The sequence below is a fragment of the Micropterus dolomieu genome, linkage group LG23, assembly GCF_021292245.1.
Source record: "Micropterus dolomieu isolate WLL.071019.BEF.003 ecotype Adirondacks linkage group LG23, ASM2129224v1, whole genome shotgun sequence".
NCBI classification, from domain to species: Eukaryota; Metazoa; Chordata; class Actinopteri; order Centrarchiformes; family Centrarchidae; genus Micropterus; species Micropterus dolomieu.
The window spans coordinates 28460428-28484854 of NC_060172.1; the positions used below are offsets into that span (position 1 = coordinate 28460428).

The following is a 24427-nucleotide window of genomic DNA, read 5'->3' on the forward strand; positions in this document are numbered from 1 at the left end:
TATCACTCCCAAATTGGTTGACAGGTCACAAACGAACACCAGACAACAAATAAATCTAAGTGAATAATGTTTGTTACATAATTTTGACTATTAAGGTAAAACAGACCTATTGCGATTTACAACCAGTTGAGAAACCCAAAAGGCAGATCTAAAACACAAAGTTTAGTTATGTTTCAGAATATATTGGCCTTTATATGTTATCACTGAAAACAATACACAAACACATGAACGCAGGCTCCGTACCCAGATCTCCAAAGTGTGCAGCCTCCATGTGGCTTGGCTGTTTCTTGAGGATGGCGGTGCGACCGCGGGCAAAGGAGTCCATGTTGGCAGAGATGGCATTGATGGCCACATGGCTGGGCCCGGCAGCTTCCTGGATGGCATGGTGGTTCCTTAGCCCTAGTGAAGGAGAGTGAGGGCTAACTGGAGCTGTGAGTGGAGGATAGAGGACAGAAAATAGGCATTAGGCTAAAAAAAGAATAATAACATAAGAGTACAGTAACATTCTGAGTGTTCTAAACGTATGACGTCAGTGTGACTTGTATGAAAAGGTCTTTTTAGTGAAGGTTCTTGAAAGAGCTCACAGTTTGTACACAGTGGCCTCGGGGTGTGAGAGATGTCTGAGAAGACAGTAAGTGTTTGTTAGACTGTGAGCTGTATGTGTTTCCCTTAGTAGCCTGAGTTCAAAACGTGGGTCCTTGTGACAATAAAATCAGCTATGATTAAACATAGTAAGAGCCAACTAAAGCAAAGAGCTATTAGAATCACTTCCTTCAAAAAGGCTAATCTCAGCTCTAAGTGCAAACACATCCATAACACATCTCAAAGTTTCACAAATAACAACATCAACCAAAATTAAACACCCTTTTCTGTAGTTTTTTTTTCATGTCAATTGAAACAAAAACAAAAAAGCATTTTGTGACAATTTCAAGGAACTCACCTCTGTTGACTTTAGCATCTGTCACTTTCTCAGGTTCTTTGCTTTTGGCTGTGGGGAGATATATGAGATGTAAGTGGAGAAGCATTTTCATCCTCAACAGAGGGCAAGACAAGCGAGCAAAAAATTCACACATTCATTGACTTAGATAGACTGGAACGCCTTATCTACTTACATAATGACATAGTGATAGTGAGGAAATTGACATATACTACAAAAGCAACTGTGAATAACTACACTACTAAGCCCTCTCAGTCCTGCTCATTACACAGTAAGCAGGTCTGAGACTGGAGACTTCTTACTGGACGTCAGCATTAAGAAGCCTCCGTAATATTTGTGACCTTGGTGGGTCCCAGCTGCTGAAGGACAGATTTTCCCGAAGTCGAGTGGAGTTGGCTGTCTGACAGCTTACACCTCTATAAGAGTTCTTGACCGTCCATAAAGAAAAATCCATGGTATCATAAAATAAAGTGGACTAGCTAACATTATTTGGCCTAATGCAAAACTATTTAACACTTCAAATATCTGACGTCGCTCCTTAGCATTGTGGCTAACTGTCAACTAAAAAATGATATATGGAGCCTGAAGTGGAATGAGTGCACAGTGGCAGACATGGTGGCCAGCAGGGTGACTCACCATTCATATCTTCAGATTAGGCTGTTGCTTGCTGCAAAGAGTAGCCAGGCGAAGTATCAATTTCAAACACGGACATAAAAATGGACTGAGAGGCCTGGGCAAACGGTACAGAAGATGCTCTTTCAGCGAGACACTTTGGACAGGACTGTTGGTGAATGCATGTGTCAGCCAAGAGTAGGTTGACACTGACAGGATGTCTGTCACAGCGTAGAGCTGTGACTTGTAAAAAGCTGCGATGGATCTACTGTTCCACATAGATAATTACAATTTGACATTAGCACTATAATTTCTTTGGAAAACCTTCTCTTTGCTGTACACAACCATGGCTATACGAATAAACGCACTTACTTCCTGTCAGTCAGAGTGTCATCCTAGTCCAGAGCATTTTAAGTGCTTTCTCTCTCTATTATTTCCTCATTTTGGAGACCTGTTGTGTCAGCTGCTTTGACAACTGTAGCCTATGAGGAAAGACCACTATCCTTAATCTCGAAGATGAACAACTGTGGGCCAGTTTAGACAGTGAAGCTACTGTTGCTGCTTGCCCGAAAAAAAATACTTTAAGCCGAGTTAAGTTCAAAATCCATTTCATAATCACTGCCTCGCCATTCTGTCTCATCATATTTGTATACTTTCTATCAAAGCAATGAGATCCACTGTTGGGATGATGCAGTAAGAAAATGTAGTGCTTCTTCTCTAAATACACCTCATTTGTTAGCGACACCTAGCTGAAACTGCTGCGCTCCAATACAACAATCATGCAATAAATCCTAACTTCATGAAGGTTATGATGCTCACATGTGTAGAAATACTTCTAGAGAAGTGAAACTATACGGTCAGTGTGGAGGCTAAAGGTTGTGGTGCTGTTGAACTGTTTTGCATTACACTGAGAGATGTATTTCATATTTAGTCTCCCCTAATTAATGTAAATGGTGTGGACAAAATATAAGAAGCATCTTTCAGTAGACTGCAACTACAGGCTTCGAAATGACCATTAAGTTGAATCAATATCTCTACAGCAGTTTCAGCAAACACCGAACATCATGAAGGTAGGAGTTATTAAAGGGCTGAGCTATTAGATTTGAGCTATTTGTACCTAATCAACTACCAAACGAGTCTAACAGAGGGGCAGCACATTTTTAGCCAGCACGTATTTTGCACCACCAGCTCACCTGATCACAGATCAACTCGGGACATAAAATATATTAAGCTATTAAACGTATCTTATTTCACACACCAACACACAATATTTATGTCATACATTAACATTTTTACATGGTAGCATAAACTATGAAGGTTTATCTTGAAATGATGTCTGGTCATGTGGTTTATAACCAACACTGCTAAAAGTCAGGTCCAATTCAACCAGTCGCTTCTAATTAACGTGGGATGATACTGACCAATTTCGCTAACGCTAGCTAGCTTACATAACTTGCGGTTAAACGTTTCTTAATATAAGAATCCACAGAAATAATAACTAGCAACTCTGATTCAGATTCAATAGGCTATTATTACCTTTTATATAAATATTTCCTGTTGGTTAAGGCAGTATGAAAATGCCCTGACAAAGCTAGCTAGCTGCCATAGCACAGTTCGACACTTGTGTCAAGTGATGGCTATCACACACACACCAGAGCTCATTCAGTTTGTAACATTTTTAAGCATTGTTTGGTGCATACACAATCATACTGGTGAGTTTTAGGAGGTATACTGCTGACAGCTATCTGCGGTGGATTTATTGCCACCCTGGCTAATAGTAGACTGGATGAGGCAGAGGAGGCACAGAGGCCACCGCTAAGCTAACAGTGTTTCTGTAGTGAGCAGCGGCGGCAGCAGGAAAACCCCATTTCGATAAACACCACGGTGTCCTCAGCTAAGCTGCTTGCCACAGCCGTCTCCATTAGTTACAACTTTTCGGGGACCACTCTCTCCTCAGTCGGACCCTCCCTGCTGCTAGCTACCGTTGACGTTGCAGCCCTCAGAGAGAGTTTCCTCACCTTTCCTCTTGAAAAACGACATGACGGGTTTCACACTCGGGACGTTTCCTCAGCTCACTGACACCCTCCCGTGGATTCGCGGGTCCCTTCATTCAAATGCATCTGGGCCGTACACTCCTGGGGTGGAAATGGGTTATTATCGCAGCCCCGGTGAGCGCTGTCAAATTACAGTTTTCTCCAAATCAAAACCTGGTTCCGCGGCCATATTGTCAATAAACGTCTAACTTCCGGGCTGGTGCGGCAGAAGCATTGTGGGAAATGATGCGTTACCTGCTCTGGTCAGAAGAGGGCGGTGTTTCTATGTGGACAAATCTAAAAAATTACATTAATATAAGTAAAAGGATTTTGTGATATAATGTGGTTTCGACAACTTGATAAAAATATTCAACAATAAATGTATGTAAATGATTTAATTATGATATTGACAATGTACCATGCTCACAAATCAAACAGTACATTGACAGTTATGTTTTCCTGTACATGCATCTTCTTGGCCTCTCGTTGACCATATGTAACGTTGAAAAAAATGTAAAGCAATCCTTCAAGCATAATATTCGTATACATTTTCCATGCAGGTATACAGTATACGTTTAATAATTAACTATTTGTGTGTGTGTGTGTGTAAATGAGCCTTTAATAACTCAACTTGTGGTTTCTTGTTATAATTTCAAACACAGAACTTGAGTTTAGCACAGTTTAGTTTTAAAACCAGGGAAAGTTACACAGTCACACAAATGTTGAGGTTTTTTTTTCTTACCTTAAGTAGGTGCTTCCACATCTGTCTGAACAGACCTCTGCTAACACACATGAACATGAGGGAGATAAGGCTTACTTATAAGCATGTGAAGTGAAAACACTTGTGTGGGGGTGGACCACTTGTGTGTAATAGTGTGCTTGTTTTCTCTCTGTGTAAACAGTGTATGGACATCGCAGCAACTGCCTGGTCTGTCTTTCACAATGTTTATCATGAGTTGGCAGCAGGCGCCAATGTATTACAAAGTCCCAAATTTGCTATTCTCTAGAGTCAGACGTAATGCATGTTGCCAGTTACTACTGCATTTAAAGAAAAGCGAAAACAACACAAAACACTTCAAAGAACTTCTACATTTTTTATTACATGAAAAATAGTGATTTCTTTTTTAAGAAATGTATGTAAGTGTAATATCTTAGAGACGATTAAGAGCAAAGATGATGATGCAAACTAATCATTTTCTGTAAATGTTTAGTTTCTGTTGGGTTTCTAATACACAGAAGCTCATATAAATCATATACTGCTTGATTTATTTAGGCTATCACGAGATGCTATGCTGCAAACATGATTTATTAATTCATTAATTTCATTTTTCAATCGCGTCCAACTCCATGGGTCTCTTTGGGCCTGTCGATGCGGTAGACAAACTCTGCAGGCATGAAGTAGCCCAGGTACTCCACCTGGTCAGGTGTGGTGTCTATGTAGTAGTGGCCACCTTCTCCGTGGTGGCTAAAGCAGTGGGTGTGCTCCACGCGCAGGTCCAGACCCTGGATACACAGCAAACAAATGAACAGAACATTTACAAAGCAGCCTGGTTTGCAAATGCACTGCGGATAGGTGCTAAAACCAAGTCCTCTGCTCTCATCTGTGTCACTGAGGTGAGAGCATGTTTGCTTTTCTTACAGGGTCTCTGGATACCAGCACTGACTGGCAGATGAGCGGGGCGCTGACCTCAAAGTGCTTGAGCCAGTTGTTGACGTCATCATTGGTGTTGAGGGGGCAGACTGAGAACTCTCTCGGCTATCGATGAGCAGAGACAAAGAAAGAAATCATTGCGTGTAACTATCAGTCATGCGTTCGGTGCCACATCTAATATTTACCATGATGTGGATTTTAGCTTTCCCTTTCTGGATGATGAACGTGCCTCCCAGAGCCAGGCTTTTATCAGGGTAGTGACCTTCAAGAGTCTTCCTCAAGGCCGTCACAAGACTGTGGCCTCCTGTTCTCTTCTTGGCCCGCACCTCTATGACCTGGAGAGGCACACGGGCGAAGAGGGCATGACAACTCTGCTTGAACAGTCACTTTCCTTTTGTTAATGTTTATCTTTTTAAATGTCACGCATGGGATGGGGCTGAAGTTCATGAACTTAGGAAGGTTATTAACTCGCAGATCAATGTGTTTAAGCTCATTTATGACAACAGGAGATGTTTATTAGTTGCCGAAAGCAAAAAAACACAAGAGTGTATTTTTGAAGGAGCCCCCAATGCGTGCGTCATCATTCATTCTCAGAGGCAAAAAGGCAAATCTTGTTTGACCAGATAAGACTGATTACCTTTCCAGACTTCCCTTCACAAGCATACAGATTGCCCAGTAGTCCAAAGCTGCAATCAGAGAATTTGTCACTGTATTTTTCTTGCAGACACTGGCCATCGGCTGGATTGATGGAGGAGAAGTAGCTGCTGTTCACTGCCGGCCTTCCCCCAGCTTCCGTCAGGACCAGAGGCATCAGCTGTGGACGAGAATATTTGTTCCATGTGTTCCAACTTCTGTGTTACATGTTTCATTCTAATTTACCTTCATTTAACGTAGCCAGCGACTCAAGTGAATCAAGTCAGCTTCACTGCAGAGCAGCTTGCTTGCCAGATGAGTAGTTGTCAGTCCAAACTCCAGAACGCAATCGAACAATAACCCGAAGTTTGTCTTTTTAAATCCAATATTTACTCTTTGGTCAGACATTCTGGTTAAAATAGATAAAATAAACTATCTGACAGACGACATTTCTGGTACCAGTTTAAATTATTCTTTGGACACTGCTTTAACAAATCATTGTTTTGCGTGCTTAGGAGGCTTTCAAGATGATATCTGATGCATCCACACCAGGGGAAAGGAGTGGAGAGCGGCAGCCTAAGCAGTGCTAAAGAGTAGAGAAATTAAGTGAAGATGTTTTAGTCAGGATCTGTGGTGTGAGGGGGGTAAAAATGATTCACCTCTGCATTCATTCCAATAATTCGGGAGGGAGCGCCTGCTGCACCGAGGATGAAGGCTCCTGGCAGCTCCAGCTCCTTTGATATGGTGTTCATGTTGTATTCCTGGGAGGAGGAGAGACGGCAATATAATGACCCCATCACTTCACGTCATTATCTTATCTATTTTCATGCGATATTTTCATTAAACCTTGTCCTTCTGAACCAAGGGGACCAAATACGGCACACCGCCAACATCAGTGATGCGAGGACTTCCACACAAGCCTACAGTATGAGGACAGAGGTGACATTAAGACATACATGACACAAATCAGGTAGGCTTCCAGAGTTCCACACATGTAAATGTATATATTGTTTGCTCTGTGTTTCAATCCACAGTCTGAAAAGTACGTGCAACTACACTTCAAATCCATGTCCCATGTCAACATATCAGAGCTTGCACACTAGCTGACTGGCCTATCGCACTGTCAATCAACATATCAATACCCATGGTCCCTCAGCAAATTGAGCTATCAGGCTTGCTCTCTAGTGTTATTATGACAATCAACATGTAGGCATCAAAAGAAGGCTTGTGTCCCAATATTACATACAAGATAGCAAGATAGACAACATAGAGGAAGAGGCTATAAAGAACTCAAGGAAAAGTTGCCTCTGTTATCAATCTATCTTTTTGTTTCTGTCCTGTTTTTATGCTGTTTTGCTTTCTTTTTAACTTTTAATAGTTACCTCTAGTTGTTATTGTGGGTTTAATGCTGATCTTGTTTTGTCTTTTTTTACCATGTAAAGTACCTTTGAGTACCAATAAGTATCAATCAGAAAGGTTTGATTTAAGTAAAACCTGAGCAAAAGTTACTTTACTAAATCTTTTTGTTCTTTATGAAGCTGTTGTAAACCCATCAGTTTTACCAAAAGCCTCTCAGATTTCACTGATTAGTTGGATTGCTGTTCTGTATTGAGCTATTATATCTGACTAACTTCGTTTCAATGAAATGTGCTGCAACTTGATGGATCTCTCTCTGTTTTGCATCTTATGATACTTTGATGTTTTACCCATTTTTGTTTTAATTCTCTTGATGTTTTTTTCCTACACATCCTCTCCCACAAGGACATGTTAATAAAAAAAATGTAAATGACACCCTTTGTCGTGCATGAGGTTGGTCCTCTGATATTTTCTTTACATGAGGGTCGCTGAACCAAGTTTGTCAAACCTAGCATTTAGTTTTCATCAGGGGTCAGTGTGATTACAGTTTGTAAAGAGCTCTGTTTTTGTTTTGGGGGTTCCATATTCAGGATGTACCAACTGGTCCCTGACATTATTTCCTCTTATGAATATTACTCTTGGCTTTTCCATGTGAATATTTTATATCAATTCATCTTTCTGTAATATGTGCCAATGTTTTTGGAGAATGTTTTTATGCCTTTGTTGCAAAATTAATTTAGGCTAAATAAAAATTCTACATGTACTAATTTTATTTTCAAATAAGAAGAAAAACACACATTATGAAATAAGTGCACCTAATAGGCTCTTACCTTTGACAGGAAACTGGAAGGGCTCTTTGGTGAGATCTGGGCACTCCACAACACTCACCTGAACTTCAGCAAAGTTGTCTTCCAGTCCTGCTTGTAATACTGCAACCAGCAATAACGTCATTATTACTCTCACTTCACTTTATGAACATCCTTCTTCATAAACCTGCCTGCGCCGCTGAGCCTCTTTATCAAAGCGTAAGCCCTTACCAACACGTAGTTCCCCTAAATCTGGCGCGTGCAGCTGAACCTTTTCAGTCTTGTTGAGATCTGCCATAACTGTACCTGAAGGTAAACGTACCAGCAGACAGCTAGTTCTGCAGGAAAAGGGAGAAGTCGATTGTTAAAACCGTGCGGTATGGTTGAACCAAAGACTAAATACTAACAAGATCGTTCCTATCCAGTTCCTCTCCCACATAGTATTTCTTCTAATAGTCGTACAGTTTATTAGTTTGTTAGTTATTTATGGAATTACTGCTTAAATGTATTAATTATTAATGTTTATGGTTAAGATTGTAACAAATTAGTTTTTAGCAAGTAAATAAGGCATAATTAGAAACTTACAAATGTGTTGAGTTTATATAAATACTAAATATGAAAATAATGTGTAGTGTAATATGGGAGGGAATTATGTTCATATCAAATTATGCGACCTATATAAACTCATGTATATATATTTTATTTACATCCATATGTATATTGGATGGTCAATGCACTTAATTACTTATGTGAACAATTGTTTCAATTACCACAATATTCGCCTGCTGGGTTATCTTGGCCTGTGTAAATGGACTGGGCATTTCTGGTAAATACTAAAATATTTTGTTGAAAACATGATTCCAATGTTCGTTCAAAATAAAATAACACTTAACTCAAGATCAGCTTACTAGCGTCTTTATGTCGCGCTCACTGGTTTGTGTGTAAAGGAGGAACGTCTTACATTTATTGTGGTGATCCGTGCAGTCGAAAACGGAAGTAGTAAGAGGGAAACCTCCAAACCTCCTGCTCAGCTCGCTCTTGTTGAGTGACCTTTACGTCCTCTTTGGTGATTGGTCAGGTGACTAGTCGTCAGGTTGATGACGTTTAGATACTTCCTGTTTAACCACGTGTAGTTCCCAACGTTACTTTTTATTTGTTTTGATGCAACTACACGTTATTAGAGAGATGTTTAGTTAACAACCGGTATTCTGCATCTACCGCGGACCTTTAACAACTAACACATTTCGAGCATTTGTTCGTCGGAGGCATCAAGCAGGTCTTTCTTTTTATTTCTTGCTAATGAAGACCTCCCCTACTTTGCTCGTTATCTTTTGCTAGGCTACACAATGACTGGAGAGCACGATTCTCTACGTTGGACTCGATCTGATGCCATTGCTGAAGCTGTATCAGCGAAGTCATGCCACGTTATCCTGGAAACATTATCTCCAGAGTGTGTGGAGAAGATATCGCGGTATCTTGAGTCTTCTGCGGGACACAGCGGACAGGATAAAGTATCTAATGAACCTGCTGCAGCAGAAAGGTAAGTTTGTCCCTCAGATATCGCAGCTTCTTCTGTAAAACAGCAGCCTGAAATCGCTCCAGTTTGACTTTCTAAATGTTTAATAATGTCTCTGCAGTGATTCAGGAGACAGCCTGTTCATAACTCAGAAGCCAGTACCGGAAGCTGTGAGATCAGCAAGACCGCGGCACTACAGCTCGAGGTCAGACCCCATATCTCCCAGAGCTGTAGAAGAAAGTGAAGAGGACAGTCCATCATACTTTTTCCATGGAGAATCCAAAACCGACAGAAGGAGGAGAAAGAAGAAACCCAGACTTCCAAAATACAGTTTCCCATTCCTCGCAGAGAGAGAGAGGAAGCCAAGAAGCACTCTTTTAGGTGGCCAGCAAAACAAACGCCTTCATGTAAGGAGAACCAAAATTTAAATGCATTTTTTGCTGGCTGTTGTATAACTTAACAAATGTTATTTAGTGCTAAAGTTTCTAATTTTTACAGAATTATGCAATGGGAGGCTTCTTTAAATGTGTCAAGGAGCTGTGGCAGGACTATGGAAGAGGAAATCTGGAGTCGTCTTTGCCAACAGTCGACATGGATGAGGATTACATATCTCCATTGTCAGAGTAAGTTTGTTTCAAGGAATAATCGTGCTTATTTCAAGTTGCATGTATAATTTTTTAATATATATTTTTTTGTATATAAGTAGCCTAGATCCATCAACACCCAGTAACCACAGACTAACGTCTAATCCTTCATTTTTAAGTACAATTTAACTGGTCTACCTACAACTCTCCAGAAACACTCAAATAACTTGTGGGCTTCCCCAAGGATTGATATTAGGGCCAGTACTTTTATTTATTTTTTTTGTCTTTGTTTAGAATCTATTTTTATTATTTTACTATTACATTTTCATCATTTTCAATTCTCACGTTCATTTGTCTCAAACTCTTTTACTTTTTACATTTGTACTGTCTTATTATCAGTTTGTCTCTCACATGTAAAGCACTTATAATGTAATTAGCATGTATGAAGGGTGCTGCACAAATGAAGTTTGATTGATTGATAAGGTAATGAAACAAGCCTATTCTGTTGTAGACAAGAAGAAAGGTCAGAAGATGAGGACATTAAAGTGGTGGTAAGCAGGCTGTTAAAACAAGGAATCTTGCATCTCAGTGGACTTTTTTGTTTGTGAACTTGGCTGTAATCTGTGTGTCATTTTACAGGAAAGGAAACATTTGGTGGCACCATCAAAAGCAAAGAGCCGACAGACCTGGTGGAACCAGTTAAAGCAACAGAGGGCGACGAAAGCTTGTAATGCCAGACAAGAATACTCACAAGGAAGACATAAATTGCAAGATAAGGTATCCATATTGAAGACTACAGTGTTGTATTCGGAAACAGAAAACTCTGATGATGGAGAGTCTTCTTGTAGAGTTGTGGTGGAGAGGGAGAGAAATGATGAACACATGGCAAGTAATGGAAACTTTCTTGCCCAAACACCAAAGACAAACAGACAGTTTCAGCAAAATACAAGGGAGGAAGAGCTGCATAACAATAGAGATGCTACGGTTCGTGAGCCACGTACGCTACAGAAAAGTCCGAGGCTATACACACGGAAAGGCAGAGGAGCATCCGCAACTGTAACAACTGTTTTCCACCTAGATGATCTGTTCCAGACAGGACAGGCAGAGGAGGAGCATGAAAGCCAACATCTCCACAACAGTGTCTCAGGCCTTATAAGTGACACTAATAATCAAAGTGAAACCAGGGTAAGGAAGAGGAAAAATAAGAAAAAGGACAAAGGAGATTGTGAAAGTGTAGGAGAACAAAAGGGTCAGGGTCAGAGTCAGGAAGAGCTCGAGGGTCTGCATGCCACAACATCTGTGAGTGTGGAGGTAGATGAGACTCCCAGCCTGTCGGAGGATAATAGGGAAAAGCCTCCGGCATCCCAGGCTAATGATGAGCTGGAATTTAATGAAAATAATTGGATGGAGAACTCATCACGTGATGATAACATACTGAGACAGAGGGAGGGAGACATTCCCGATTCCAAAATAAAGAAAAAGAAGAGAAAAAAGAGTAAGTCAACAGAAAATGTTCGACAGGAAGTGGACGGAACCTTCGAGTCAGATGTGAGAAAGGTGAATTCTGTGTTTTCGGTGAGTTGTAACGTTGAGCATGGTGGCAAGCAGAAGAAGAAAAAGAAGAAAAGAAGTGGTGAGGATGATGAGGCTGTTGAGCAGTCACAGGCCAGCACAGTTGCCCAACCTTTAATTGATGATGCTAATGTAATGAGGAAAAAGAAAAAAAGGAAAAAAGACGAGAGGATTGTAATTACAGAGGAATGTGGAGGAGAGAAAGAATCGAATAGGATTGTAGATTTGCCACCAGTGTCAACAGGACAGTTAGAGGATTCAGGAAATTGTTTGGAAAACACTGCAGCTTCTCAAGAAACATTTGAATCTAGGTATGTCAAAAGAAAAAAACACAAAAAGAGGGAAATGTTGTCCTCTAATGAGGCTACTCAAGATGGAGAAGACGGTGTGAGCTTTTCTAATGTTGCTGTAACCTTGGCTAAAAGTACAGCTAAGTCACTGAAAAAGAAGAAAAGGAAAACTATATCTGAGGGGTTGGATTTCTCACACACTCCTGAAATTAATGAAAATGTACATCAGACCCCCCCAAAAAAGGAGGGAATTGAAGAACAAATTGCTCAACTGGGGACTAAGAAAAAGAAGAAGAAGAAAACTCTCTCTGAGGCGGTAGATGTCTCTTGCACTCCCAAAGAACATGATGAAGTTGAAAATGTAGATAATACCCAGAAGACAAAGGAGGGCCTTGAAGACCAAAATGCTGAATTTGTGACGAAGAAGAAGAAGAAGAAGAAGAAGAAAACTCTCTCTGAGGCGGTAGATGACTCTTGCATTCTAGAGGAAAATGAAGAAGTTGAAAACGTAGATAATACCCAGAAAACAAAGGAAGGAACTGAAGAACAAAATGCTGAATTGGTGACTAAAAAAAAGAAGAAAAAGAAAATGGGTGAAGTATCTAGCTGGAATATCTCCAAAGACAGTGTGGCACAAAGTGATGATTCAGTGTCTGTGCGGAAAAAGGAAAAGAAGAGGACCTCATCCTTCCTCGTTGCTGATGCAGAGGAAAATGATGCTTGTACACAAGATGAACAAAACTCTCCTGGTGAATATGAGCCTGAATCTGCACAAACGACTGGAAATATGGAGGAAACTAATGATGGGGTCAGAAAAAAGAAGAGGAAGAGGAAGATGTCAGTAGCGCAGGACAGTGTGGAAAAAGATCAGGATTTTGTGGATCCAAACAGAACATGTCAGAGCGCTTTGCCAGAAACCACTGACATGAGGGTGAAGAGGAAAAAGAAACCTATGGAGAATGAAAGTGAGATGGTGACCCCCTTGGAAAGACTGGAAAGTGCAGCTGAGGCGGGGCATTCTCTAACTGATGAGACTGTGCTGTTAAAGAAGAAGAAGAAGAAGAAGAAGAAAAAGTGTAAGGATGAGCCATGCCATGTGGTACAAGAGAGCCCACCAAAGAAAAAAGGCAAACAATTGGCCCTTCCTTTGGTTGCAAAGGGTTGCAGTGTTGAAGTATCTCATGATGGCAGTACTTGTGACCAAGTGACCAAGGAAGCACTGAACACGGTTGAACACGCTTCATCTTCAGAGACACCCGGCAATCAGACATTAAATGAGACCATGGACAAGAAGAAGAAGAAGAAAAAAATTAAATTGACTGATGATGTTCTGCTTGAGGGGAATTCGTTGACCAAGTCTGGTGTGTTAGAGCCCCTAAAAAACAAAAAGAAGCAGTCAGTGGTCCCCAATATCATATCCAGCAGCCCCATGTTATCAGAGACTTCTGTGTTAAAATCTGAAATATCATCTTCAGACAGAATCATGAAAAACAAGCACGTAAAGGTCAAGCGGAGACTTCATAATCCAAGTGAGGACTTCCTTACAGACTGTTAGTATGAACTCGCTGATTTAACGAGTAGGAGAGTGATGGGGTTCGATCAGTAGAGGAGTTCTGAACGCACACCTATCTCTTTAGACAGACAGTGTTAAGGTTATGATTAAGTGAAAATGTGGCAATTGTGAGCTTTCACAATTATTTTATATTTTAATATATATTTTGTTTTGTATCAAAGCATTTTTACCTACATGACTCAGCCTTTTTGGTGTTGACATGAACTCTGGAGAAATAACAAATCATGCTGATTACTACTATTTCTTTTTTTTTTTTTTTTTACTAAGGTCTTCTTGGAAGGATTCAATATTTGTTATTCATTTGTGTGTGAACACTTTTTGTCACTCTTTTGAATGTGAAACAAAATGGACATTTGGGAGAAAAGTCATTCACTGTTGGACAGTAGTGGGAAATTAAATCTTTCCTTGTCTTTTACTTTTTTGAGCGTTCTTCTCTGCAGCTACATATTTAGTAGAAACTATAGAAATTTTCATCTGATGATTTCAAGTAATTCATAGTTAAGTAAAGTTCTCCTTTATTATCTTATGAAAGGTGGTGGCACTTTATATAATCAAGCCTGCCAAACCCTAAACTTTTACATGTTCTGTTAATGGTGTTTGAAATTCAAATGTTAACAACCTGCGCACTTTTACTGCAAATAATTTGATAGTCTTGAGTGATTACCAGTGTTAAAGCTGTAACAAAGTGCACCTTAGGTGAGAACCGTTCATAGAGGTAATAGGTAACACGGATTTAGAAAGTAGATGCGTTCTCTGGAATTTTATTTTGGCACTCTTACTGGAAACTTGTTTCGATCCTTGGCTGCTGTTCTATGTGGATAGGAGAATTAAGCTGTACATATAGTAAAATGGACATTGGAAAAAGAAAACTAATTGTATTTCCAGTCCCCTTTTCCCGGAAATTTTTATTTCCACTGGTATTTTGTATTTCTTAAACATGTCAGTTTTATTTTGAAAGCCATACCCGGAAGTAGTGTCTTCTGTCAGTAAATCCCCCCAAAAATGAAACATTGTTTTGATTTTATTTTGGAAGAAGCTTAGCGGAAACGAATGGGTGTTTGTTTCCGCTAGTTTGACAGTAAACTGTAAACAAAAGGAGTTACCTTGTTAACTGGACTTCCCCACTGTAACTCGAGATGTCACGCACAACTCAGCGCATTTTACTCACGGTGACCGACCACAACAAGCCAGCGGGCACGTTACGTAAGCGCGCAGCCACAGCAGGCATTTAAACAGTGAGGCTGCCGAGCTCCTGCTGTAAACTTTTCCTCTGCTCCTAAAGCTTCCGACACCAGCGTGTGTTCATCTGAACTCTGCGCAGCTTTACTACTCAGACATGTCGTCCTATAACAACAGCGTGTGTTTTAACGAGGCCAGGAGAGTGGCTATATTCGGAGGAACGCACGGGAACGAGTTGTCAGGCGTGACGCTCGTAAACCTGTGGGTTAAGAATAGCACCGAGATACAGAGAAAAGGGCTCGAGACCAAGCCTTTCATCACCAACCCGAAGGCTGTGGAGAAGTGCACCAGATATGTGGACACGGACCTGAACCGAGCCTTCAGCCCAGAAAACCTCAGGTAAACACAGGAGACCTCAGAGCTGCCATGGACAGCGTCGCTGCTGGATGTTGTCGTTAAGCGATGCTGGTGGTGTTTTGTCATCACTGCAAGATGTATCGTTAGCGGGAACTAACACAGAAGAGGTTTTGAGTGCTTTACCAGGTGTCTGTCTGTGGGCAGATTTTGTCAAGGCGATAGAGTCACAGCATACTACAGCCTAATCTACCCGTAGTCTAATTATTACCAAACAACTGATTTATCTCTTGCCAATAATGACACATTATACTTTTAGGACTAACCATCTTTAATGTTGTACCAGGGGACATTTCAGCAAAACACACATGTCAGTACTGTACCTACTTAACATAGGTTAAGTTGACCCTACGAGAACGGTTAGGCATATTGAATTGAATCGATCAGATCAGACCATCACCGTAAAATGGTCTGTTCCTCTCTGCTGTCATTCAGGTTGAATGGAGACTTTTTCATGGCACGGATCCTCAAAACAGATTTTCATTTTACAGCAGGTTGCTGTTTGACCTTGTCTAGGTAATGGGGTACGTTGTGAGCTGATCAATCTGAATAAAAAACAAAGACACGTGCATAGCTATAGACCTACTATAAACTGTGACATTGTCTGAATGTGCTTGTGTACATTTTGTCACTGGGCAGTTTTATGCTAATGGACTAAAATCGAGGACCTAACCGGTCCAATGTGAGATCCTTGAAGAACTCTACTCCACACAGTGAGAATATGTTGGGGAAATGTAATGACAGCGCAATTACATAACATTATTGACATCACTGACTGTGTGCTCTGCCAGACAAGTGACGAAAATATAAGCTGGCTTGCTTGGGCACCACGGGGTTAACACAAGAGAATGGAAAAAGACGGATAAACGTAGCCATGCTAATGGGAGACAGAAAGAAAGTAATATAGGAATTTCTACATCAGAATTGTGAAATCATCACGCAAATTTGTTGTTTTTTAAAATGAATTTAAATTGTATATGAAGTCCTTAAACCTTCCTGAAAAGTCCTAAAGAACAAAAAATATAGGATATCTTAAAACACTTCCCAACTGAGATAAATAGCTGAACAAAGACTGAATTCTCCCCTTGTGTTGTAATTTCATACAGTTTTTTTTTAAATTACCCTTATTATTGTTACTAAGACTACACATATATTTCCTATTTTTATATTAAGAGCTGCTACTTCTGGCTATATTTCCTCTGTATCCTTATTCTGAAGAAACTGATTATATGCAGCCATGGTGGTCTGTAAATTTTGCAATTTTCAAAAAAAAACAAAAAAAACAAACAGTAACACAGTCACGTGGACATCTCCGTTCGGCTGCTGTTATCTGTGTGTTTACCATCACTTTAAACCCCTCTTCCCACCCACCCCACCCCCTCACAGACGTGAGCCAGCAGGAGCCAAAACGTGAGCCAAACGTGACCGAGGAGCAAATGAGTTAAGACGACTTTTTTTTTGGTGTGCACTATAGCAGAAAATAAAGTCTTACGCAAACGTTGGCTCCTGTTGTCAGTGTGCATGAACACACACAATGGCCTATTTACTAATGGGGTTTGATAACAACATTCTATCCCACTATTCATAAATTACCAGAATCCAATAGTAACATTCCCATCCTTCCATGCTTTTGATTTTTCTGTGAGGGGAATATTGTTATTTGTGCTTTTCGATACAGTTGAGTGACAATAACTGCTTATAGTGTTATTATTACAGAATTTCTTATGATGTGTACCTAATGATAGTGGCTGTGTGATAAGTTCAGTTGTAATGTTTTCTTTGAAAGTATTTTACTGTGGCTCACTGAGATGATGGTTAAAGCTCAGATCATACTGTATGGGTGAAGTTACTGTAGCTGCCTCATCAGGCACATTTTTGATGATCTTTACATCTTACAAACTGTTTCGCCTCTCACAAGGCAACATATAAGAAGATTTACAGTGGCCTTTTTTCCAGCTTAAATAGACAGACAACTCTGTTCTTCCTCATATCTGTGTCCTCTCAGTTGAATTTGGTGTGTTGGAGACCGCTTTATCAGCTGTAGTTCACTCTATGATTGTGTACCAATGTCCTGGCAATCCAGACAATACCAGATATTTGCTGAAAATGGGGTCAAAAGAGCAGACGTGAGGGAGACAATATGGACAGCAGAGGTGCTGTTCTACAGTAGCTTGGAGAATGTCCTGGACTGGTGGTTATTTTGAAATGCTTTAAAAGAGCTATGAGAAAAAAGGGGAAGCTCGTATTCTCTGCTCAGAGCGTGCAGAATGTCTGTCTGGGGGAAAAAGCTTAGCCCGGGGACAGAATCAACTTCTCAAGGATCCTTTAGTGCAGACATTCAAGGCTGGGAGAAAGTGGATAAAATGTCCTCCTATCACTCACAAAAGGGGGCCACTGTCCAGCTGAATCCAGCTTTTTATTCCAGCGTGGACTTAATGGCTAACCATAACTTTTTACATTAACAAATTAGGTGGAATCATGGTAATTATCAAGACATCATTTGCCGTTATTAATGTTTTCCTGTTATCCACATAGAACTGCAGTGAATACAAACCATACGTTCAATGCAGAAACAGGAAATTCTTGTTTTTGACGCATGTTGCACATACTCTCCATTTTAACCACGACAGTTACTGTATTAACTTGTAGGTTGTTGCTCACAGAGATTTTTCCACTTATGGCCAACAGTTAGGTGAAAGTTTTGCAGGGCATGTAGGGCAAGTAGACACCCATGTGTAAATCATTAACATGCTTCATAGCTCATTGTTCCTTCAGCAGAGTTGTCTGATAAGCTGGGAACGTGTTGGAATAGGACTGCTTAATCATGCTGTGTGTGTGTGTGTGTGTGTGTGTGTGTGTGTGTTCGCGCCCTGCAGTGCGCCGGGAGGAGATGACCTGCCCTACGAGGTGCAGAGAGCCCAGGAGATCAACAGGATATTTGGGCCCAAGGGAAGCCCAGAGGCCTACGATGTTATCTTTGACCTCCACAACACGACGTCCAACATGGGCTGCACGCTGATTCTCGAGAGCTCCAAAGACCACTTCAATCTGCAGATGATGAACTACATCAAGGTGACGGCGATGAAGGGCAAATTAGAATTTTTAAACTGTAGGGCACAAACACACATGTTTAGGAGCAGTCGATCTGCAACAGTAGCTGTTCAAAAAAACTCAGCCCAGCGAGCACATACAGCACGGGATGCATAATGTTTAGAAGTATGATTTTTAAACTACGTGCCAAAATTAAAGGTGGTGGAAGGGGGTCTGGTTTCCCCTTACCTCTCTCTCCCACATCATTGTGTGTGTTAAAAAGACTTTTCACTAATAGGCCTCTGGAGAGGTTCAGTTAATATAATCAGTTTACCATTACGTGTTGGACAAAGTCCTCTTAAACAATCAACCATCCAAATATACTAGAGGGTTTTGTTTGAGCCACAAATCCCTTATGAGCCTGAGAAGACGCCTTGTTCTGTTCAGGGCCTCCTTAAAGATGGCACAGAAGAGAAATCAGAACATCAGAAATCAACTCAACATTTTTTTTGGCACATTTCTATAATGTATAAACAGGGAGAAATGTGCAGCAGTTTTTAAGTTTCTTTATGGCAAAAGCACAAATCTTACTTTGCTGACATTACATTAGCTTGCTTGCCAGTTTGGAATATGTTGAACATCTGCGATCAGCTGTAGTTGTTGCTCTTCAACACAAAACAAAGGCATGCAGAGCAACACCAGGGAGGAAGAGAGCAGCCAAAAGCAACATACTCTTCATGACTGTAAGCAATAGAGGTTATGAGGAATGTGTTTCTAACTTTAAGAAACAAAAAAGCCTACACAGAGAAACTTACACGGAAGACTGACTTCAGAAATCATGCACTTACAAGCCCAGTATACTATCATCTAATATCAGTAGTTCTGTGACTCATTTCTGAAACATCAGTAATGATTTTAGTGTTTAGTGCTCTACTTAATCCCTGTCTGGGAAACAGGCTCATAGTGTTTTCTTTCATATCTTAATTCCTTGTCTTGTTGATAATCATACATGCATTTTGTAGAATAGAGAGTGTGTAAAGTACAGTACTCATTACTGTGTGGCAGATGTGTTGCAGGATCCATTCAGGCCAGTCAGCCCCTCCACTGATTCAGAGCCACTATTATTTTAACCTGTGATGGCTTAAACTCAGGAGATCATAGCTGGACTTTTTAATCCATGAGTCTAATAACGAAGGCCCACAATGATGACAGCCGTCCTCCTGAAAAATTACGGAGACAAGTACACAATACTGAAAATGATTTTGTGCCGCTACCGATCCCTAAAACACTCTACCAGCTTAAACTTGATTCATCCACATGGTGATTGTGTTTGTCTGTCTGCGTCGTGAGCTGGTGCAGATTCAGTTTTCCGTTCTGTCGAGCAAAACCTTGTAGCAGTCACTCAGTTAGGTTGGCTGATGTGAAGCATGTGACTATGTTATGGTGTGTGTGGTTTTTATTATTTTTTTTTATCTGCAGCTGAGATCTTGTTTTTGCTGGTTTTGTGTTGCAGAAAGCCATCACCCCGGCCAGTTGTCTTGTTCTGCTGAATGAACACCCTCTTTTGAAATATTCCACTTCGCGCTCTGTTGCCAAGCACCCTGTTGGTGAGTCTCTCAAGTCCAGCCAAAATTGCTCTGGGGACAATGGACTGCATTGAAGATAGTCCCAGGGCATCCATGTTTTTTACATGTGCGAATGTGTCTTCTGTTTGTTTCATTGCAGGTCTGGAAGTGGGTCCTCAGCCTCAAGGTGTTTTGAGGAGTAACATCTTTGAAGCTATGAGGGTAATACTAAAACACGCCTTGGACTTCATCGAACTGTTTAATGAAGGTAATTTCATAGTACAAATTTTAAGCTATAACATACAGCATTTATATGGCATGAAGGCCAAAGCAGCTGAGATTGAAGCATACATGACCACTCTTGGCTTGGGGAAAACTAATATTAGGATTCATAAAGAGTTATGTAATTGAAAAATAGGTTGTTGTCTGCCTGTTTGTCAGCATCATCGTGAAGAGAAAAAAAGTGTGACAAAACGCCCATGGGTGCCCGTCTGATTCATCCAGATGTACCTAAACTCAGGTCTCTAAATGTATCTGCATCTGGCTCATCCCGCCTCTGCTCTGCCCTTCCTCATCCCTAAGGCACAGAACAGTGTTTGCAATGTTTGGGCTCAAGGCAGCTTTCCCTTCCTCTTTTACGTAAAAAGAGGAGTGCCAAATTTGAGTTGCAGTCTGTCGGTTTCCCCTGACTGGCCCGCCGTTGAATGGCCTGCTTGTTGTGAGTTGGTCAGTTTCCATGTCGTTAAGAGTCTGGCTGCCAATGGTGTGGTAATCTGCTGTCGTGGGGCCACACTGGTGCTGATGAATGCTTAATCACGGAGATGAATCAGTGTTCCTGCGCCTTGAAGCTGAGCAGCATGAAGAACTCGTTCAGCTGTAAGAGATTAAATCGTTGTTACAGTTCTGTAGATTCAGTGGGAAACCTGTTCTGACTATTGGAACCTTTGTCCTTTTTCCTCTGTCACTTGCCTGGTGGTCTTACATATCTGTGGTAAAGCAGTTCATTTGAGCAGCTACTTACTTAATGTCCAAGCTCTGCCAAAAGCCACTGCACTTCCTGTTTAGTTCCGGAGACTGAATAAGGCCACTTTGGCACTGTGTAGCACCTTTCAGCCTCTTGTTCAACAAACTTTGAACAAATACTGTAATGTGGCTATATATGAGATTAACTACACTATATTAGAGGCTGCTGTTTAGATTTACCAGTCTGTCTAAAGAACATACCAGCTGTATAAATACAGGTATACACATGTGAGTACACTTTAAAGTCCCACAGCAACAAACTCTTTTGTCAGTGTTGGATATTACACCCATATAAAATCAGAATCCATGTCTTTCAATATCCACACTTTCGAACACATACGAATGTTTGTTATGAAACAAAACTAACTTCATGGTTCCCCCAAAAAAGACAAGACATTCAGTTTTTGCTTATTAATATACAGTTTTTATCAGCCGTTCTAGCAACGTGGCTCTATGGCTGGTGATGTCAATCTGTCCCGTGGCCGGTCCACCACTTGGATTCAGAAATATTCCAACAACTATTTGATGGATTGAATCCAGTTGATTGAATGATCCCTGACGATTCCTCTAGCACATTTATCAAGTCACATTTCTAATGTTTTTATTGATTTCAAAATAACTGAAAGTACAGACAGTTTTCCTCCACCAGGTGGAGTAAGTGACTGACCTCTTTAAAATGCATTGTAGGAAGCTGCATAATCATAATTTGCTGATTAATACTTTCCCAACCCATTTTCCTCTGTGGAGCAGTAGGGGAAAAATCCGGATTTGAATGACAGGATGAACAAAAAATTACAATCTCCCCGGGAGTGTGTTCTTTTTCAATTTGCAGTTACTCTCTGCAATGAAAGCATGCATACACTGAATGTAGTTCTCTCCTTGTAGATCTACATCTAAGATCCTCTCTAGACTGCAGCTTTAGTTCCTTGGATTAAAATGTCCCTTATATTCACATGATGCGGCACTTACTACATCCAGGATACTGGGGAAAACTGTGCCTTATGTCCGTTCTGCTCTGACTTGATGATTTATCTTTAAATCAGTTGATCAGTGACAAAAGTGTTTTCATAACTGGGATCCTTTGCAGCTGGAAAGAAACCCACTCTATCTATATAGCGGACCTGTAATCTGCCTTTCTTGATATTTTGTCTACTGTATTACTGTATTTTTCCACTTTTTTTTTTGCTGATTTATTTTTCCATTTCTCACCTTTTCTTAAATAGTTTTATTCTTGCATACTCAGAGGCATTATTCTTGTTTTTATTTTTAGGAGAAATTCAATTAGGTTAGAGATTGCCTGTTTCAGTTTCTTCAATTTTATTTTTCTTCTCTTGTTAGAAAATAATTGTCTTTGTACATTAGGACATCATTACAGTATCCTTAATAGTTGTTGGATGCTTACAATATTGGGGATGTTGTTTTCTGTGTGGTGTTTAGGTATGGAGTTCCCTCCCTGTACAGTGGAAGTTTTCCGGGTCTTAGAGAGGATTGACTACCCTAGAGATACCAATGGAAACATCATAGCTATGGTGCACCCCAATCTGCAGGTAAAAATCTGAATCGTCCGAATTACGTCTGGCTTTGCTCTTTAGCTCATATATCTGACCTATTAAACCTGTAAATATGAATTATTATGAAAAAAGAAATGAAACATCTTTGGTTCATGTGGAAATATATTATTCTAGTTTGAACGACATACTCAAGTTACTTTCTCTGTGGTGATTGCTTGTTGTTGTTTCAGGACTGTGACTGGGAACCGCTGAACCCCGGTGACCCCATGTTCCAAACATTTGATGGAAAGACCATCCGCTACCAAGGCTCAGGCACCATCTACCCCACTTTTATTAATGAGGCAGCCTATTATGAAAAACAACAGGCATTTGTAACCACTAGGCGAGAAACCTTGGTAGCAAGTTCCATCAGAAAAGCATGAAAAGTTGCTTTGCTTTGTTTGCTTTGCTAACTGGGATCACGATTATATGTTAGCCACAGCAACAATCTATGGATAGAGTTTGCCCTTTGTTCTTTTAGCAAATGACAGACTTTCCTCAGATAATCGCTAGACACGATCTTTTACACACTGATTTAGTTTTCTATGCGTTTACTATCAGAAAATCTCTTTTAACTATGCAAAGAACACTTGTGAAGGCTTTGTAAAGAGTCACTGTGAAAGTCTTTGATCAGAAGACTAATATATTGCTGTGGTAAGTATTTATGATACTGCTGTAATTTAAAAAATATATGTAAATTAAATCAACTAAGTTTTTCTAATATTAAAGGCCAGACCGAATCATCGATGGCTTATGAATCATTACACAACACTCCTACTACTGCTCAGGACGGCCATTCAACCTGCAACTTTTAACCCAAAACTGTAGTTGTTTGTTTTCTTCAGAAAATATATTTGTAACATCTTTGTGAGGGTGTTTGTGGCCTTTGATTTTACCCACCAGTAACTCCAGTGGTTGCGTCTGTGGTGCTGTCCTATCATTGCCTTAATAGAGATTACAGACGAAATTGCACAACAGATCTGAAGTGGGATATGCAGATTATATGTTGGATAACAAGATATTATTTTGATAAGACATTGTATATGTTCTGTACCTCTATACAAATTGGATGAAGTTTGAAACATTTTATAATAATATATGTGTGTCTGTTTTGATATACTTGTACTGTATGTTTGGTTTTAAGTGATGTGTAGGACCTGGTGAGTCATGGAAAGCATATGTACTTTCTAATATTTTTACGTCTTTGTTGTCAGATGGTCTTATAGTAATTCATTTTTCATTCTGCAATATTTTTGGTAGCACCATTTATATCATGATCAGTAAAGTTTACTGTCCTTGAAGTCCTGTGGAAATTGTCCATTCAATAAATGTAGTACTCTGCTATTCTGTGCTATTTTATTGTTTGTAGCTTCCCCCTTCTTACTGTGTTGCTTCGACTCTTCATGCATGCTTGTTTGTCATGTTAGGTAACACCTGCAGCCACAAGAGGGCATCACACAACCACTGATTAAAATCCTCCCCATGATGCACCCTGCTGCAGCACAGAACATGCTGGAGTAGCCTGTAGAGCCTCAGATCTTTGACTCCACTGCCTCTCCACTTTGCTTGTCCCAGAATCACAGGGCGGAAACTTAAATATACTACACACATTTTTAATCATGACTGTAATTTATACAGCAGAAAACACCACATTATATTCATGCACAATTATTGTGTTCCATATATTTGGAAGAATGTTGATATTGAAACTTTTGGAGGGATTTGTAGTATTCAGAAGAAGTTTGAAGTGCTGATCTCTATTCATTTTGTTTAAATGGATATTCTTAAATCTTATTCTAAATTGTGTTTTTTTTAACAAACCTCTGTCTTTGGCACAGAACTCAATGCTGACACTGCAATATAACACATCACTGTAAACTGTTGCTGTATGCTGTTACTGATGTCTGTGTACTGTATACGGTATGTACGGTATGTTGTGGATAACATTCAGTGTTTGTAGAAGACACGCAGATGTGTTTACAGTGATGTGTCCTTTTTTAGAGTACAGTCAATTATGCAGTTACAGCATGAATTTCATCCTGTTATTGTTTGCCACACACTATTGGTTGCTTCTCATTCGCAGCAGTGAATTCCAGTTAACAA

General features: G+C 40.2%; 4 protein-coding genes across 5 annotated transcripts in view; 2 read left to right on the top strand and 2 right to left on the bottom strand.

The window, feature by feature from the left end:
• akap10 (A kinase (PRKA) anchor protein 10) overlaps positions 1 to 3787 on the bottom strand; it is a 17093-nt gene extending 13306 nt beyond the window's left edge. Inside the window, exons 1-3 of the mRNA XM_046040465.1 lie at positions 3568 to 3787; positions 941 to 988; positions 244 to 429 (exon numbers count right to left, since the gene is read on the bottom strand). Of these exons, the coding sequence (XP_045896421.1) occupies positions 244 to 429; positions 941 to 988; positions 3568 to 3589 (256 nt within the window). The 5' untranslated portion in view covers positions 3590 to 3787. The remainder of the gene's footprint in view (positions 1 to 243; positions 430 to 940; positions 989 to 3567) is intronic.
• An 872-nt stretch (positions 3788 to 4659) lies between these two features.
• lg23h11orf54 (linkage group 23 C11orf54 homolog) lies at positions 4660 to 9667 on the bottom strand. Of its 2 annotated transcripts, none has more exons than XM_046039517.1 (9): positions 8990 to 9667; positions 8260 to 8366; positions 8053 to 8151; positions 6713 to 6786; positions 6526 to 6627; positions 5871 to 6047; positions 5419 to 5568; positions 5270 to 5338; positions 4660 to 5085 (listed from the first exon to the last, which is right to left on the bottom strand). In XM_046039517.1, exons 2-9 carry the CDS (start codon positions 8324 to 8326, stop codon positions 4912 to 4914), a joined length of 912 nt encoding a protein of 303 aa, XP_045895473.1. In that variant the 5' UTR covers positions 8327 to 8366; positions 8990 to 9667; the 3' UTR covers positions 4660 to 4911. The 2 variants fall into 2 exon arrangements, with proteins under 2 accessions (XP_045895473.1, XP_045895472.1); XM_046039516.1 differs by having other exon boundaries at positions 5222 to 5338; positions 8990 to 9653.
• On the top strand, positions 9123 to 13978 carry pho (phoenix). The gene is made up of 5 exons (XM_046039515.1): positions 9123 to 9568; positions 9666 to 9951; positions 10043 to 10167; positions 10640 to 10679; positions 10768 to 13978. Exons 1-5 carry the CDS (start codon positions 9375 to 9377, stop codon positions 13543 to 13545), a joined length of 3423 nt encoding a protein of 1140 aa, XP_045895471.1. The 5' UTR covers positions 9123 to 9374; the 3' UTR covers positions 13546 to 13978.
• Positions 13979 to 14113: 135 nt separating this feature from the next.
• aspa (aspartoacylase) lies at positions 14114 to 23668 on the top strand. The gene is made up of 6 exons (XM_046039519.1): positions 14114 to 15141; positions 18033 to 18228; positions 19700 to 19793; positions 19912 to 20019; positions 22212 to 22321; positions 22516 to 23668. The coding sequence occupies exons 1-6, from the start codon at positions 14900 to 14902 to the stop codon at positions 22705 to 22707; spliced, it is 942 nt and encodes a 313-aa protein (XP_045895475.1). The 5' UTR covers positions 14114 to 14899; the 3' UTR covers positions 22708 to 23668.
• The last annotated feature ends 759 nt before the right edge of the window (positions 23669 to 24427 follow it).

Excerpts from the sequence above, each read along its gene's own strand:
- aspa (XM_046039519.1), top strand. The coding sequence starts at position 14,900 with ATGTCGTCCTATAACAACAGCGTGTGTTTTAACGAGGCCAGGAGAGTG. Across the intron at positions 15,142-18,032 it reads TTCAGCCCAGAAAACCTCAG|TGCGCCGGGAGGAGATGACC; the intron begins GTAAACACAGGA and ends CGCGCCCTGCAG. Across the intron at positions 18,229-19,699 it reads AGATGATGAACTACATCAAG|AAAGCCATCACCCCGGCCAG; the intron begins GTGACGGCGATG and ends TTTGTGTTGCAG.
- lg23h11orf54 (XM_046039516.1), bottom strand. The coding sequence starts at position 8,326 with ATGGCAGATCTCAACAAGACTGAAAAGGTTCAGCTGCACGCGCCAGAT. Across the intron at positions 8,152-8,259 it reads TTTAGGGGAACTACGTGTTG|TATTACAAGCAGGACTGGAA; the intron begins GTAAGGGCTTAC and ends TGCTGGTTGCAG. Across the intron at positions 5,569-5,870 it reads GTGAAGGGAAGTCTGGAAAG|GTCATAGAGGTGCGGGCCAA; the intron begins GTAATCAGTCTT and ends GTGCCTCTCCAG.
- pho (XM_046039515.1), top strand. The coding sequence starts at position 9,375 with ATGACTGGAGAGCACGATTCTCTACGTTGGACTCGATCTGATGCCATT. Across the intron at positions 9,952-10,042 it reads AGCAAAACAAACGCCTTCAT|AATTATGCAATGGGAGGCTT; the intron begins GTAAGGAGAACC and ends TAATTTTTACAG. Across the intron at positions 10,168-10,639 it reads TACATATCTCCATTGTCAGA|ACAAGAAGAAAGGTCAGAAG; the intron begins GTAAGTTTGTTT and ends ATTCTGTTGTAG.